The sequence below is a fragment of the Schistocerca nitens genome, chromosome 8 (genome assembly GCF_023898315.1).
Source record: "Schistocerca nitens isolate TAMUIC-IGC-003100 chromosome 8, iqSchNite1.1, whole genome shotgun sequence".
Classification (NCBI taxonomy): Eukaryota; Metazoa; Arthropoda; class Insecta; order Orthoptera; family Acrididae; genus Schistocerca; species Schistocerca nitens.
Window position 1 is genome coordinate 559,728,390 of NC_064621.1, and position 18,644 is coordinate 559,747,033.

Below are 18,644 nucleotides of genomic sequence, written 5' to 3' on the forward strand. Positions count from 1 at the left end.
TGCTTGAAACAGTCAGCAGCACAAATAATATACAAAATATAACTTCATACTTTTAAAGCACACCAAGTCAATTAAATATAGGAAGGAAATACCAAAAGGTAGTTGTAGAACATTTTGACATGTCACACCTGCTCATTCCCATCCCCACCTTTAGGGACAGTACAATGTCACAGTGCTTCCAGCTGTCTTCTGAATGAACTTCATTTTCTGCCTGTCCACTACCCTTCTCCATCTTCCACCTACCTCCCACATCTCCTTCCCTCTCTCTGCTCAGCATTCTGCATCAATAGCCCACCGAATGCACTGTGATACTACTCACGCAACATGCCTGCTGCCATGCATGATAGCCTAGATGTCACCCCCCCCCCCCCCCCCACACACACACACACATTCTTATTTATTTACATGATATATAGATAATGGATTACAGAAAAATTATCAGAACACATTTTGCATATTTCTCACAAGGTTTTAAATAATGAATCATTTTTTTCAGAAATGTTATCAAATGATGTTTTTCTAACAAGTAGCAGCTGTTCACAACTTTGTGCCTTGAAATAAAGGTTAATTCTGCTGAGGTTTGGGTTGTTCTACGGAATACAGCTTATATGTTTCTCCCAAAGACACTCATTGTTCAGTTTAAGGGTGTCCTACCCATCCCTATATAATTTTCACATTCCACTGCTTACAACAAAAGGGAGTCACCAGAGCAGCTTAACCTTCACTATTGAATCCCTGCCTCTGTATATCCCTGTTGTGCCTCAATGTTTTGATAGTGTTGAGGATACTTCCTTGTTTCTGGCATCTGCAGTTCTATCCATTGCTGAAAAAGTATGTTAACTTATAGATGTCTTGCTAAAGTGTACTAGAATACAGCACCACCTACCTAGCTAAAGTTTCACAAATGACTGGAGTAAATGAACAACCAAAACATGTTCCACTTCCTTTAGTCACAAATAATTTGCTAATGGTATTTGTGGGATAAAGTGTGATTTGTGAATAACTGTAGCACATGAGTCTTAAAACAGCTTAATATGAATTCAGTGTGCAATTTCTCAGGCACACAATAGGAGTATGAGGTCAGGGTAAAATTGAGGAAACTTGGTGCATCCAACCCCAATCTAAACATAAGGATAAAAACAGTGGAAATTGAGGCAATGGTATACACGTAATTTCAGTGGAGCAAACCACAGTAGGATGTTTACCTACTGACGGTAAAATTTCTGACACTTTAGCGTAACAAAATATTCTAAAAAAATGACACATTTTGGAGAGAACTTTAATCTGGTTTAGCCCCTAAACTGTATATTTTTGGAATATGTAAGAGCAAATGTAAAAACTATAAATATGAAATAATATAAAAAGGACAGACTGCTACTCACAATATAGCAGAGATGCTGAGTTGCAGACAGGCACAACAAAAAGACTGTCAAACAAGTGAGCTTTTGGCCAAAAAGGCCTTCATCAGAATTAGGCAAAACACACACACACACACACACACACACACACACACACAGTCTATGGCTCCCGAGGCCAGAGTGCGAGCAGCAGCGAAAGACAGGAGAAGAAATCTGAAAGTTGGCGGTAAAGAGGAGGCTGGTGCGGGGAGAGGGAAGATAGGGACGAGATGGAAAGAGGATAGGGCAGCTTAGTACAGTCAGGAAGTTAAGACAGAGGGCGGGTAGGGGGACACAGTGGAATAAAGGGAGCTGTGTAGTGCTAGAGTGGGAACAGGGAAGGGGATAAGTGAGTGTAGGACAACGACTAATGAAAGATGAGGCACGGAGGAGTATGGAAGTGTAGGATATACTGCACAGAGTGTTCCCATCGGCGCAATTCAGAAAAGCTGGTGTTGATAGTAAGGATACAGGCGGTACAATCTGTGAAGCAGTCATTAAAATGAAGAATGTTGTGTTGGGCAGCATCCTCAGCAACTGGGTGGTCCAGCTGTTTCCTGGCTACAGTCTGTTGGTGGCAATTCATGTGGACAGACAGCTTGTTGGTTGTCGTGCCTTTGGAGATCGTAATTACCTCCCAACTTTGTACAGAAATGTATCTCGTGTGCCTTATCTCTCCAGTCATCCCCACCTCCCAAAGTCCCACCACCCAGCCACAAAGGCGTGTTCCCCTCATGAATTAGTACCACACAGGAATGGAGCACCTGAATCACTTTCTCTGCCAGGGTTTCAACAACATCTCAGCATGCCCTGAAATGAGAAATGTCCTACCCACTACCATTACCACCTCTCCTGCAGTGGTATTCCATTGCACACCGAAACTACACAATATCCTTGACCTTTGCAACACAACACTTGCTCCCAAACCCTTTTCTCATGGCTCATATCCCTGTAACAGACCTAGGTGCAAGATCTGTCCCATACATTCTTCCATCACCACCTACTCAAGTCCAGTTACAAGCATCACCAATCCAATCAGAGGCAGGGCTACCTGTAAAACCAGTCGTTTGGTGTACAAGCTAAATTGCAACTTCTGTGCTGCACTCTACATGGGCATGACAGCCAACAAGCTGTCTGTCCGCATGAATGGCCACTGAAAACCTGTGGCCAAGAAACAACTGGACCACCCACTTGCTGAGCACACTGCCCAACACAACATTCTTCATTTTAATGACTACTTCCCAACTGCACTTAGCTGCCATATTAATTTATATGGTTTACATCATAATATTTGTTTTTTGCTCTTTGAACCCTGTGATTACCATATCATTCAGTTCTATTGAAGACACACAACTTCTCTCTTCAGGTTGCTATATTTCATTTCTGAGATGTATCTATTTCCCCTCAACCAAGTTGCCAAAGTCGTCAAAGCTAATTTATAGCCAGGAAGTTTCATAACAGCGCACACTCCACTGCATAGAGAAAATCTCATTCTGGAAACATCTCCCAGGCTGTGGCTAAGCCATGTCTGTGCAATATCCTTTCTTTCAGGAGTGCTAGTTCTGCAAGGTTTGCAGGAGAGCTTCTGTAAAGTTTGGAAGGTAGGAGACGAGATGCTGGCAGAAGTGAAGCTGTGAGGACGGGGCACGAGTCGTGCTTGGATAGCTCAGATAGTAGAGCACTTGCACGCGAAAGGCAAAGGTCCCGTGTTCGAGTCTCTGTCCGGCACACAGTTTTAATCTGCCAGGAAATTTTAAAGCTAATTTATAACCTACATCTTTACTGCACGGTTGCTGTGGCTGTAGAGAAGTGCAAAACAGCAGGAACTGTTAAAAAAATTACTTGTTGTTGATTCACATGATTAGTACTTAATTTTCAAATTGAAAATTGTGTTTGAAACAAATCACCAGTAAATTTGAGTGTGAATGCAAATATAGTAGAAAACAAAACCAGTGAATTCACAACTAGTTGCTGATCTTTCCAGAACTATCATGTTGCATTCCCATAAATAATATTTTCCCTGTTATTCGAATGCAGCAATACCCACATCATTAATTTCTATGAAAGATACTTGCCTTATCTCTCGAGGCTGCTGCTGATGAAACATGAGCAAAGCGTACAGGTGTGCCCGTCACTGCAGTTACATCGGGAGCAACGTGAGCAGCTGATGTAACTGATGAGATGATGGAGTTAGCACTGTTGCCACTTCCAGCACTGGGTGCCGTTGTGTCGGCAGCACTCGCAGGTGTCAGCCACGAAGCGACCACACTCGAGCTGCTCGCACGATGCCCTGGGCTTGTCGATCGTGGCGGCAGCTCAGGCGGGTGGAGAGCACTACTTGTGCCAGCTGCAAGGCAGAGAGAAACACTGTACTCACAGCAGTGCCCTAATGTGAACACAGGAGCAGTTCATTTATTAGCAATTATCTCTCATTCACCATGCAATAAATATCTAGAATGTAATTTTCTTCTGTAAGTTTTATCTTTTGACAAAAGAAACAAGAATGTACTTATACCTACAGGATACTTTTCTGGATATTCAGGCTGACATATGCTTTTCATTAAGTAATGTTGCATCAGCATCAGCAGTATGAAATGGTATTGCAGCCGTCAGCTGATGATGATACTATAGCCGTCAGCTGATGATGATACTATACTGACATATTAGGTGTACTGTTAGCCTTTGTCATGTTTACAGTGCAACAGACATCATCAGCTGCATGACTGGAATCCATTCCACTTATTTTCGGGCACTCTGCAATTCATACCGCATCCTCACCACAGGCATATCAAATTCCACATCTGAGATGACTCGGGATGGGATTTATTTAATTTTATGTTTGTCATTGCATGAAATATTACATAATATTAAACACTATATTATATTGTAGATACAGTAAATATTTCTTAAGAACTAAATGTTACATAATATATTTGTAGACAGATACTGTTCATGTATGTAACACAATTTAAAAAACATCAGCTCACATTTATTCCAATGTACTTCTCAAAAAATCTTTTTTGCACAAGACCAAAGTTTCTTGTGCTGAGATCCTTGTATGAAACATTCTTCCTTTATATGTCACATCTAATCTGGGTACAATTTCAAGATATAACATTCGTCAACAAATAAAAATGCAAAAATTTTGAACTATCACATGGTGAGCTACTTCTTCCCTTCTGTAATGGAACATCAAGCAAAATAGTTAGGGTCCTGGGAAGAAGAGCCGTAAGGCTTATTTTCTGACCAACCAAGAATATAAATGAGATGCTATGACCAGTTAAGGGCAGTCTCAGTCTCAGCGACTCTGGGATTTATGACAATCCTTGTACGTGCAGAAGCAATTACACTGGTCACTCTATGTGTACTGTTATCAACTGCTGTACAGAACACTAAAGGCACATTAAAAATCGCGAACTTGAGAAATCAGCAATTTCTAAAGTCTCAAGAATAAACACAGAATAATGTTTGATGAAACTGAAATTTTATCCTGCATTTAAGGAAACAGAAGAAATTAGAATGTGTGAAAATAAATTTAACTGCAACAGAGGATAAAACTGTAGTAGTTCAAGGAAGCAAGCTCTGACTGCTGGAAGACAGACATAGGCTGAACTGCCTACATTCTAACAAAACGGGTGGCACCACTGGTGCAAACATGGACACTATCTCTGGAAACACAACATACACTGATCAATCACAAGTCGTCAATGGGCTATAAATAGTTACCATGATAGCAGTCACAACAGTCAGTTATTCCTAATGAAGGTGAGAGGTTATTTTGTTGAAAGCTCAAAATTGTATCCAGATTTGACGTGATAAGTAAACTGAGAATGTTTTATTCATGTTTCTTGGATGTTTAAAATTTTGATTTACCTCTACTACTGTTTATTGCCTTGAGAAGTGTTTCACTTCAGTTTATGCTGTGTACTGTAACTGAATAGGTAATGCACTATTTCTGAAAATGTGAATTTATGATTTGCATTGTGACAGATTTCTTCGAGTGTGCTTTTCTGTGGCACTATGACACTTTAATATAATTGGTTGTGTAGTGTGCCTTGTTTTGGAGTAATCTTGCCTACACCAGAGTCTATGTATGTAACCTCACGGTAAAAAATATTAGTAACCTCTAAAAGAGTTTATTGTTCACTAAGGGGGCCCGTCGATGGTGTAGAATTGGCAATAGATGATTGTGTGACCCTCTACCACTAGCGTATGTCACAGCAATGAATTGGTATGCATATGCCTATCATTTGTGTGGAAACAGTACAACAAAATGGGGATGTGACACAATGGTAGGAAGCAGCTATTGTGTTCAGAGGGGCCATGACCATACTGTGAATGTAGTTGCCCAATTTGTTTGTGTATCAATGAATCTTTACAACAGTCATCATAAGAAAGTCCTAATTGACAGGGACCAGACACGAGTGTCTCCATGTCAATGACCATCAGTTTCGAGTCCAACAGGTATTTTACCCTTGCTGTCTGTGGATACAGGTCCATCTCGCAGTTTCCGATGTTGCGAAGGAAACTGTATGCAATGACATTTGGAGTTTGGTGCCTTGCAAAAGGTCATTGTTCACAGCATCACATAAAAGTGAAACTTCAGTGCGCCAAATAACTTAGAAACATAAGAGCAGCAGACTGGGGGCATGTAGTGTTGTCCTGTAAGTCACAATTCTGCCACTTTTCAAATGACACAAGGTCTCAAGTGCACCAACAGTACAATGAGGCACTTAACTCTTAGTGTGTGTGAGACTTAGTTCAGGTCGGATTTCATTCTGTGGTGTCCTGCAGGTGTTTTTTGTACCATTCCTTGGGCCCACTCATTCAGGTTACCACGAACATGAAATTCAAAACTCTCTGTGAACAAGCATAACCCTTTCTTCTGCACCTTCAAAATGAGTACGCAAACGATGCTCCCATCTTCCAAGATGACAAAGGCCACATTCACATAGCTGCACACATACATTCGTTGTTTGATGAACATGCTGGCACCCTATCACACCTCTATTGGCCTGTTAATTGCCTAAGATTAGTCATGTGGAAAACATCTGGGACTAGTTGGAACAATAGGTGAAATAGTGCAACCAAAATCCCCGCAATTCGGCATCTCGAAAGGCTCTAATCATCAATGAGTGCCTATAGCTGAAAATGGCACACCTGAAGAAAATTGTGGACACTATTCCTTGGCCATATTGATACCAGTATAAACACTACTGGCAGTGTCACACAGTGTTAGTGTGATGGATGAGAACAAGAAAATACTGATCATACATAAAATCAGTAACTACGTGGGTCGAAGGCTTCTATCCAGTCTCTCATCAACTAGTGTCGGGTGGCAATAGAAGAGAGCAAAAGGAAAGCTGAAGTTTGAAACTTCATTCTTAAGAAATCATTCATGCAGAGAATCATATGAACATATCATCATTTGACTAGTGCACAGACTACCCTGAAGGATATAGCAATAGACATCCCTGGTGTACAGAGGCAACTGAAGGAGTTGAAAACAGTTTACCAGGTTATACAGGGAGTATTCTGTGGCACTGGCCCCTTTGCTTTGTTAATCGCAAATCTCTTGCACAGGAAAAAATTGCAGGCGGCTCCTGTATATAAGCAACGTAAAAGAACAGACCTGCTCAATTACAGACCAATATCCTTAACACTGGTTTGCTGCAGAATTCTTGAACGCATTCTGAGTCTGAACATTAAAAATTCCTTGAGACATAAAAGTTTCTACCCATAAGGGTGTGACAGGTTGTCATGTCTTTGTATGAAGCAATTGTATAACAATTCGAATTCACGATATCCAGTGACTTATGGCGCTATACGACAAGTTCATTTATTTCATAGAAGCGTATGGGGCCTGAAGATGGCAAAATGAAATGAAAAAACTGGTTGCTTTCAGAATAAAATAATATATCTTAAAGTATATGGCTGTCGGTGAATTTTATTGACATTGAAAATGACAAAATTTTTAGTTGGTGTGATGAATGGCAATGTGCTTCAAGTATATAAAAATGTAAAGTAATGCGGATGAGTAGAAAAAACATCCTGTAATGTTCAACTACAGCATTATTTGTGCGCTGCTTGACACAGTCACATAGACATTTTAGGGGCAGATGTAGACTCAGACCACAATTTATTTGTTATGAATTGAGGAAATCCAGAGGAAGATATGGACTCTTCCCACAATTTATTAGCTTCAAAATGCAGATTACAAATAAAGAAATTGCAAAAATGTAGGAAATTAAAAAGATGGGACTAGATAAGTTGAAAGAATGCAGAGGTTACTGGGAGTTTGAGAGAGAGAGAGAGATAGAGAGCATGTGGCAGTGTTTGACTAGAACAAGGAAAAGGATTACAGTAAAAGATGAATAAGTAGCATTAAGAGATGAAATGCTGAAGGCAGAAGAGGATGAAATAGGAAAAATGACAAGCCCTAGTAGATATCTGTGGATAACACAGGAGACATTGAATTTACTTGATGAAAGGAGAAAATATAAAAACGCAGCAAATGAAACAGGAGAAAGTGAATAAAAAGGTCAAAAAATTTGAGTGACAGGCAATGCTAAATGGCTAAGGAGGAATAGCTAGAGGAGAAATGTAAGGATTTAGAAGCATATTTCAATATGGGAAAACTAGGCATAGCCTACAGGAAAATTAAACAGGCCTTTGGAGATATGAGAAGCACCTTATGAATATCAAGAGCTCAGACAGAAAAACAGTACTAAATGAAAAAGGGAGAGCTGAAAGGTGGAAGCAGTGCATAGAGTGTGTATTAACGAGAAATGTAATTGACAGCAATAATACACAAATAGAAGACATTGTAGATGAATACAAGATGGGAGATATGATACTGAGAGAAGAATTTGACAAAGCACTGAAAGACCTACATGGAAACAAGGCCCTGGGAGTAGACGACATTCCATCAGAACTACTGATGGCCTCTTCTACCTGGTGTGCAAGATGTATGACACAGTTGGAACACCTTCAGACTCAAGATGAACGTGATAATTCCAATTCCAAAGAAAGCAGTTGCTGATGTATGTGAAAATTACTGAACTATCAGTTTAATAAGTCATGGTTGCAAAACACTTGCACATACTCTGTAAAGAAAAAGAGAAAAACTGGCAGAAGCCAACCTCGGGGAAGATCAGTTTTGAGTCCAGGGAAATGCAGGAACAAGTGAGGCAATAGTGACCTTACAAATTATCGTAGAAGATAGGTTAAGGAAATTCAAGCCAATGTTTATAACATTTGTAGATTTAGAGAAGTTTTGACAATGTTGACTGCAGTGCTCTCACTGAAATTTTGAAGGTATCAGGGATAAAATACAGAGAATAAAAGGCTCCTTACATCTTGTACAGAAACCAGATGGCAGTTAAGAGTCGAGGGGCACGTAAGAGAAGCAGTGATTGAGAAGGTAGGGAGACAGGGCTGTAGTTTATCCCTGATGTTGTTCATTCTGTACAATGAGCAAGATGTAAAGGAAACTGAAGAAACATTAGGAGTAGGAATTAAAGTTCAAGGAGAAGAAATAAAAAAAATTCAGGTTTGCCTTTCACATTGTAATTATTTCAGAGATAGCTAAGGACTTGCAAGAGCAGATGAAGGGAATGGATAATGTCTTGAAAGGAAGATATAAGATGAACACCAACAGAATGTGTGTGTGTGTGTGTGTGTGTGTGTGTGTGTGTGTGTGTGTGTGTGACGGGGGGGGGGGGGGGGGGGGTAAAACTGCAGAGGGATACCAAGCGAAGAATATAGTACGCAAATTCAGAAGGGATACAAAAAGGAATGAACACATCTGCTTGGTAGTGGGAAGGCAAATACTTGTATTCGTTTTAGTGTCAGAATTTTGGGAAAGTGTAGCTCATCTATAAAGGAAAGTGTACAGAATGCTTTTGTGACCCAATCTCAAGTACTGCCCCCTTGTATTGTGAAGCAAATCATTATAAGTTGTGCCTTTATGGATTTTTATTAAATCAATGTGTAGTCTGAAAATTTTGGAGAAAGGACAATTGCAACAAAACAATACATTTTGTGATACACAACTGCTTGTCAATTATATGTTTCATTGTACATACCAAAATGCATTTCTTAAAGAACTCTTAAATTATAATTTGCCAATGTTAACAAATTTTTACATCAATTAGTTAATTCATTATAATGAAATGGAGAGGGAAGGGAGAGGAGAAAATAGGAGGAGGAGGAGGAGGAGGAGGAGGAGGAGGAGGAGGAGGATATTAGCGTTTAATGTCCCATCGACAACGAGATCATTAGAGATGGAGCGCAAGCTCGGGTGAGGGAAGGATGGGGAAGGAAATCGGCCATGCCATTTCAAAGGAACCATCCCGGCATTTGCCTGAAGCGATTTAGGGAAATCACGGAAAACCTAAATCAGGATGGCCGGAGACGGGATTGAACAATCGTCCTCCCGAATGCGAGTCCAGTGTGCTAACCACTGCGCCACCTCGCTCGGTAAAATAGGAGGAGTAATGTAGCAGTGTCACTAGTACTGAGAGGGATTGTTACAATGACTTCACCTACATACACATTAAGCACTGTCTGTAGCAACTGGCTCAGTCAACTGTGTTGGCAGAACCAACCTCTTAGAACATACATCTTTGTAATACTATCAACAATTATCTTGTGAACAAATGTCCACATGACAGTCACAAAGGTCTGAACAATCATCGGCACTTCCAGCTGAATACAGAAAAAAAACCCCTAGCTAAATCAAAGAGTGTTCCGGAAATATCCAATTTATAAATTTAATGTCATCTGCATACTGTGAGGGAGAGAAAATAACTAAGTTTGCAAAAAACAACAGGACATGGTTTAGGATGATCATCCGTACTTTTTGATTGCAAACAGCTGCTTACTTAGTGATTTGTGGGAAAGATAACAATTTAAAAAAAAAAAATTGTTTTTAATTATTGGTGTATTACTGATTTTATATAATCTGTATAGTTTGACATCCTGTCTGTGAAAAAAATCTCTGCAGAAGCAGATGCAGGAGCCTCGACATCAGTTACACAACTCACACCAAAACACATCTAACTGTACCTACATTGTTCCAGGTGGAGTTGATAAAGTCAGGCTCAAGAATAGAAAAAAAAAACCTAATTTTAACATAATGATGAATTTGATTTTCAGCTGTATTTTTGCGCAAATCAAAATCGCTAACTGTATTTTGTACAGTAGAATTCACTACAACGGGCCATTAAGAACAGTTGTCAATGTACTAATCATCGATGAATGCTTTTAAATTATTTACTATTGTATTAGGAGTCTCAAAGAAGAGAAGAAACAAAAGAAGAAGATGGAGGAATGATAAAGTCTTTCAATTAATATTTCACACAAAATTAAAATTTTAAGCATTGACTGATCATCATCAGCTGCAGCAGCAGCAGCTGCTGCTGCTTTTGACACAGTTGTCTTCCCAGATTATCTAACATAAGCAGAAATTAGTGTCCCAAGTTCAACCAAATTTATTCCACACCAAGCTGCCTCTATACAAATGTACTGCTTCCAAGAATGTTTGTTATTGTTTAAAGGTAAAATAAAGTCAACAGTTGCCTTTCTGCTTGGTTTTCAAGTTCTGGAGGAGGGAAAAACATTTCCTTCAAGTGATGTCACAGGCATAATTGTAACAACTGTTTTTACTGCCTTATTTATTTTGATTATGTGTATTATTCATGTACTTCAGGACATCACCCACAGAAATTTATCAAAAGATCATTTCACACTCACAAAATTTTCTAACAAAGCTGTTCAATTTTTTTAAAAGACAACAAGTTTTTCAATTATTTTTGCACACTATTCCATGAGCAAAAATAAAGCTAAAAATATTTTCACCTGCATTAGTTTTTGAAACTATTCATGAAACTATAATTTCTGAGAAAAATGTATTTTTCACTTTACCACTGTTAATGAAACCTGTCTGGCTATGTGTTATACTCTATTATTTCATCATTCAAATTTATTCTATTTGCATGTTGTAAATTTACATCACCTAAGAAAGATCAACGGAGAAAAACTTTCAATATCAATTAAATGCAAATAAAAATGATGAAACTAATAAGAGATGGTGTTGGTTGGCAACACTGCACCAACACGGACTCTTCGAGTATTTGCTGCACTAAATAATTATAAAAAGCGTTGTTATTAAGCTATTTTTAAACGTGTACAGGTGTTATAAATATAATATAAGTGTTGTTGAATTAGTGGAAGTGTTAGTGAAGTATAAAATAAGATTAAACGGGGTAAGAAGCGTATTTTTCTTCTCGCGCCTGTAGCACGAATCCTAGGCCTAATTTCACGCGCGCGAATCGTAAGTAAGCAGTGAATTAAACTTATAGATAAACGTTTCCAGTTGGTATAAATATAAGTGTTGTTACATTAGTGGAAGTGTTAGTGAAGTGAAGTGTTAAAGAAGATTAAACAGGGTAAGAAGTTTATTTTCCTTCTCGCACCTATAGCACGGATTTTAGGCTTAATTTCACGCGCGCGTATCGTAAGTAAACAGTGAGTTATAAGTAATCACCAGTTTTTTATTCAGTACTCTTTCAATTTATTTATATCTGCCTGAATAGTTTCTAGGGTCCTTTGTTGACGTTTTAGTCACTACTTAAATCAGCTTATACGATTTCTGTTTTTACCATGAGTGAGAAGTGTGTGACATGCCGTAGGATCGTTAGTTCCGGGGTGTGGTGTGATGGGTGCTGTAGTTTCTTTCATTGGGGCGAATGTAGTGGCGTGGGAAATGGGGACATAAATGAGGCTCACCAGTGGTATTGTAGGATCTGTAGTAGAGATAGGAAAATACTGGAACAGGAAGGGAAAATTGCAGCTCTTCACGCTGACCTAGACAAAGCAAGGGAGGATCTGGACAGGTTAAAGAGGGAGAAGGGTGAACAGAGGTGGGAAGTGGCAACAGGTAATAGGGGGAACAGGCAAAGGAGAGCATCAGACAGCTTTGTCATAAATCTTGAAAATAGATTTGACCTGTTGCCTCAGTCAGAATCGGATGAGCCTCATGTAGCTGAAGCTGTAGAAAGGGCACAACAAGCTTTCAAGGACTTGAAAAAGGTAGGGAAATTCGTAAAGAGAAAGAAAGTTCTGTTGTTTGGTAGTTCCCATGGTAGAGGTGTTGGCCAACTACTGCAGGAAAATCTAGGTCCAGAGTACCAGGTCACAAACTTTTTCAAGCCTAGTGCAGATCTGGGTCAGGTAACAGAGGATGTAGGTGCTTTATGCAAGGATTTCACAAAGGAGGATGCCGTGGTTATAGTGGGTGGTCCGGGAAATAGCACTGACAGAGACGCTGAATATTCCATAGAGAGTGACCTGGTGAAGATAGCATCAGCAACGAAGCATACAAGTGTGGGATTTGTGTATGTGTTGAGATGCCATGATCGGCCTCATTTGAACTCTTCCGTAGGGAGGGTGAACTTGGAGTTGGAGTGGCTGCTTAGGACGGATATAGGGTCCCATATTGGTTTGATTCCTGTGGATGCTATCAGTAGGTGGGACTACACTAGGCATGGTCTTCACCTCAATAGGAAAGGGAAAACTGTCTGGGTCGATTGCAGAAAACTTAAGGGGGTCACTGGCACAAGTGGTAAAATACCAGTGGTCACAGGTGTCAGAGGGATGCCTTTTTTAGGATAGGGAAGGGGGAAAGAAAACGAGTTTTAAGAGAGATTGGCAGACACTCAGTTTGAGAAAACAGATGAACAGGAGTCAGATTGTATCATACAGCCTCCATTTAAACAGTGTTTAACAGAAAGTAATCAGAAACTGCCAGTTCATCTTCGCCAAAGCAGTTACAATCCCATTAGTATGCAGTATCAGTTATCTTTATTACGCCAGAACATTCCGGGACTTAGAAATAAAGTTGATGAACTACTCATTTGTATCGATGAAATGAATTCATCTAACCAAATTGACATAATCTGCCTCTCTGAACATCAAGTGACCACTGATATAGATATGTTAGACATTTCAGGATTTAAGCTAGCTTCCTACTTCTGCAGAGTAGATATGGATGGAGGTGGAGTCGCCACATTTATCAAAAACTGCCATAAATTCAAGAACATTGACATTAATAAATTCTGTTTAGAGCAGCATCTAGAAGCATGTGCAACAGAAGTAGAGTTCCATAACATATCCTATATAATAATAACTATTTACCGAGCACCTGCAGGAAATTATATCTATTCTTAGATCATCTAGGAGCTCTTTTGGGTTATTTAACAGGAAGAAACAAAGAAATTTTGATTGCTGGTGACTTTAATACAGATTTTCCAATGCAATCTTCCAGTAAACATTCACTGCAGTTAGTAATGTTGTCTTTCAATCTAACTCACACTGTAAACTTTCCAACTAGGATCACTAAATCCTCAAGGACAGCCATTGATAACATTTTTATAGACAAATCAAAGGAACAAAATCATATCATAAAACCTGTTATAAATGGACTATCAGATCATGACATGCAGCTCCTTGTTTTAGATGTAAATTCTAAGCAGATTATCAAGACTGCTAAATCTGAGTACAGGAGAGTAGTCAATCAACCAAAAATTGAGTGTTTTAGAAAACTGCTCAAAGATATGAACTGGAAAAAATGTTTATAGTGCTCATGACATGAATGAAAAATATAACACATTCATGAACAATGTCAGTACCATGTTTGAAAACTGTTTTCCTCTAAAAGTTACTCAAATTAAACAGATGTCTATAATAAAACCATGGATTACACAAGGAATAAAGATTTCCTGTAAGACAAAAAGGAAAATGTATCTGTCGACCAAGAATAGCTCCAGTGCTGATGATTTAGCTAAATACAAGGAATACTGTAAAACATTAAAAAAGGTAATTCAGACGTCTAAACAAATGCACTACGAGAAGAAGATAGCAATGTCAGGGAACAAAATAAAAACAATATGGGATATAGTGAAAGAGCAGACTGGTAGAACCAGAAAGGAACAGGAGCAAATAGCACTGAGGGTAGATGACACATTAGTAACTGATGGGCATAGTGTGGCAAATCTATTTAACAAGTACTTTATATCCGTTACTGATAGAATGGGACTTTCAGGATCAGTAAATAATGCCCTTGAATATCTGAAACTAGCCTTCACAAATAGCTTCAAGTACATGAATATATCACTCACTTCACCAAAAGAAATAACGTCCATAATAAAATCTTTAAAAACAAAGCATTCTAGTGGGTACCATGAAATATCAACAAAGTTAATTAAGGCATGTTCTTGTGAGTTTAGTACAATTCTAAGTTACTTGTGTAACCAGTCAATTATAACTGGGACATTTCCTGACTGGCTAAAATATGCAGATGTTAAGCCTCTATTCAAGAAAGGGGATAAAGAGATACCATCAAACTACAGACCGATTTCACTTTTGCCAGCATTCTCAAAAATTTTAGAAAAAGTAATGTACAGGCAGCTGCTCAACCATCTGACCACAAATAACATTATCAAGAACACAGTTTGGATTTCTGAAGGGTTCTGATATCGAGAAGGCTATTTACACCTACAGTGAAAATGTACTTAATTCATTAAATAACAAATTACAAGCAGCAGGTATTTTCTGTGATTTGTCAAAGGCATTTGATTGTGCGAACCACAACATCCTTTTAAGTAAATTAGAGTTCTATGGTGTCACGGGCAGTGCTGCAAAATGGTTCAAGTCATACCTCACTAACAGGAAACAAAGGGTGTCAGTGCAAGGGACTAGTGAATTAAGTCATCAGTCATCATCAGAATGGAAAGAAATTACATGTGGTGTCCCACAAGGATCCATCTCAGGGCCATTGCTTTTTCTTGTGTACATTAATGATCTCTCATCAGTTACACTGCCAGAAGCAGAGTTCATTTTGTTTGCAGATGACACAAGTATTGCAATAAATAGTATGTCAAGTGTAGTTCTAGAAACATCTGCTAATGATATTTTCACGGATATTAATAAATGGTTTAAAGCCAACTCACTGACATTAAACTTCGAAAAGACTCACTATATGCAATTCAGAACCTGTAAGAGGTTTCCACCCAGCATATGCATAAAATACGAAGAAGAGCAGATAGAAGAGGTTGACAGTCTTAAATTCCTGGGATTACAACTTGATAATATATTCAGTTGGGAAGAGCACACCACAGAACTGCAGAAACGCCTTAACAAATCTGTATTTGCAATTCGAGTGTTAGCAGACATAGGCGACATAAAAATGAAAAAGTTTGCATACTTTGTCTACTTTCATTCCATAATGTCATATGGTATAATATTTTGGGGTAACTCTTCAAGTCAAACAAAAGTTTTCAGAGTCCAAAAGCGTGTAATACGTATTATTTGTGGAGTAAATTCACGGACGTCCTGTAGAAACTTCTTCAATGAACTGGGTATACTAACTACTGCCTCTCAGTATATTTACTCATTAATGAAATTTGTCCTAAATAATATATCTCTTTTTCCAACAAACAGCTCAGTTCATACATACAATACCAGGAACAAAAATGATCTGCACAAGGACTTAAAAGCACTTATTTTAGTTCAAAAAGGGGTCCACTACTCAGGAACACTCATCTTCAATAATTTGCCAGTAAACATAAAAAATTTAGTTACAAATAAAGATCAGTTTAAAAGGAGCCTGAAAGACTTACTAGTGGCCAACTCCTTCTACTCCATTAACGAATTTTTTAATAGAAACAAATGATGTATTTTATATATTCATACTATTAGTATTGTTATTTCAGCTTTAATATATATATATATATATATATATATATATATATATATATATATATATATATATATATATATATATAACAGAGGGAAACATTCCACGTGGAAAAAATATATCTAAAAAGAAAGATGATGAGACTTACCAAACAAAAGCGCTGGCAGGTCGATAGACACACAAACAAACACAAATATACACACAAAATTCAAGCTTTCGCAACAAACTGTTGCCTCATCAGGAAAGAGGGAAGGAGAGGGAAAGACGAAAGGATGTGGGTTTTAAGGGAGAGGGTAAGGAGTCATTCCAATCCCGGGAGCGGAAAGACTTACCTTAGGGGGAAAAAAGGACAGGTATACACTCGCACACACACACATATCCATCCACACATACAGACACAAGCAGACATATTTCTGCTTGTGTCTGTATGTGTGGATGGATATGTGTGTGTGTGCGAGTGTATACCTGTCCTTTTTTCCCCCTAAGGTAAGTCTTTCCGCTCCCGGGATTGGAATGACTCCTTACCCTCTCCCTTAAAACCCACATCCTTTCGTCTTTCCCTCTCCTTCCCTCTTTCCTGATGAGGCAACAGTTTGTTGCGAAAGCTTGAATTTTGTGTGTATATTTGTGTTTGTTTGTGTGTCTATCGACCTGCCAGCGCTTATATATATATATATATATATATATATATATATATATATATATATATATAACGAAAGCGCTGGCACGTCGATAGACACACAAACAAACACAAACATCACACAAAATTCAGGCTTTCGCAACAAACTGTTGCCTCATCAGGAAAGAGGGAAGGAGAGGGAAAGACGAAAGGATGTGGGTTTTAAGGGCCCGAACTTTAAATATGTCTGCTTGTGTCTGTAATGTGTGGATGGATTTGTGTGTGTGTGCGCGAGTGTATACCCGTCCTTTTTTCCCCCTAAGGTAAGTCATTCCGCTCCCGGGATTGGAATGACTCCTTACCCACTCCCTTAAAACCCACATCCTTTCGTCTTTCCCTCTCCTTCCCTCTTTCCTGATGAGGCAACAGTTTGTTGCGAAAGCTTGAATTTTGTGTGTATGTTTGTGTTTGTTTGTGTGTCTATTGACGTGCCAGCGCTTTCGTTTGGTAAGTCACATCATCTTTGTTTTTAGATATATTTTTCCCACGTGAAATGTTTCCCTATATATATATATATATATATATATATATATATATATATATATATATATATATATATACAAAGATGATGTGACTTACCAAATGAAAGTGCTGGCAGGTCGACAGACACACAAACATACACACAAAATTCAAGCTTTCGCAACAAACTGTTGCCTCATCAGGAAAGAGGGAAGGAGAGGGAAAGACGAAAGGATGTGGGTTTTAAGGGAGAGGGTAAGGAGTCATTCCAATCCCGGGAGCGGAAAGACTTACCTTAGGGGGAAAAAAGGACGGGTATACACTCGCGCGCACACACACATATCCATCCACACATATACAGACACAAGCAGACATATTTAAAGACAAAGAGTTTGGGCAGAGATGTCAGTCGAGGCAGAAGTGCAGAGGCAAAGATGTTGTTGAATGACAGGTGAGGTATGAGTGGCGGCAACTTGAAATTAGCGGAGATTGAGGCCCGGTGGATAACGGGAAGAGAGGATATATTGAAGAGCAAGTTCCCATCTCCGGAGTTCGGATAGGTTGGTGTTAGTGGGAAGTATCCAGATAACCCGGACGGTGTAACACTGTGCCAAGATGTGCTGGCCGTGCATCAAGGCATGTTTAGCCACAGGGTGATCCTCATTACCAACAAACACTGTCTGCCTGTGTCCATTCATGCGAATGGACAGTTTGTTGCTGGTCATTCCCACATAGAATGCGTCACAGTGTAGGCAGGTCAGTTGGTAGATCACGTGGGTGCTTTCACACGTGGCTCTGCCTTTGATCGTGTACACCTTCCGGGTTACAGGACTGGAGTAGGTGGTGGTGGTGGTGGTGGTGGTGGTGGTGGGAGGGTGCATGGGACAGGTTTTACACCGGGGGCGGTTACAAGGGTAGGAGCCAGAGGGTAGGGAAGGTGGTTTGGGGATTTCATAGGGATGAACTAAGAGGTTACGAAGGTTAGGTGGACGGCGGAAAGACACTCTTGGTGGAGTGGGGAGGATTTCATGAAGGATGAATCTCATTTCAGGGCAGGATTTGAGGAAGTCGTATCCCTGCTGGAGAGCCACATTCAGAATCTGATCCAGTTCCAGAAAGTATCCTGTCACAAGTGGGGCACTTTTGTGGTTCTTCTGTGGGAGGTTCTGGGTTTGAGAGGATGAGGAAGTGGCTCTGGTTATTTGCTTCTGTACCAGGTCGGAAGGGTAGTTGCGGGATGCAAAAGCTGTTGTCAGGTTGTTGGTGTAATGGTTCAGGGATTCCGGACTGGAGCAGATTCATTTGCCACGAAGACCTAGGCTGTAGGGAAGGGACCGTTTGATGTGGAATG

The 18,644-nt window shown here is 39.4% G+C and overlaps 1 protein-coding gene across 1 annotated transcript in view; it reads right to left on the bottom strand.

The window, feature by feature from the left end:
* LOC126198464 (E3 ubiquitin-protein ligase SH3RF1) overlaps nt 1-18,644 on the bottom strand; it is a 254,667-nt gene that overhangs the window by 106,612 nt on the left and 129,411 nt on the right. The window contains exon 11 of the mRNA XM_049934810.1: nt 3,473-3,744. Coding sequence (XP_049790767.1) covers nt 3,473-3,744 — 272 coding nt within the window. The remainder of the gene's footprint in view (nt 1-3,472; nt 3,745-18,644) is intronic.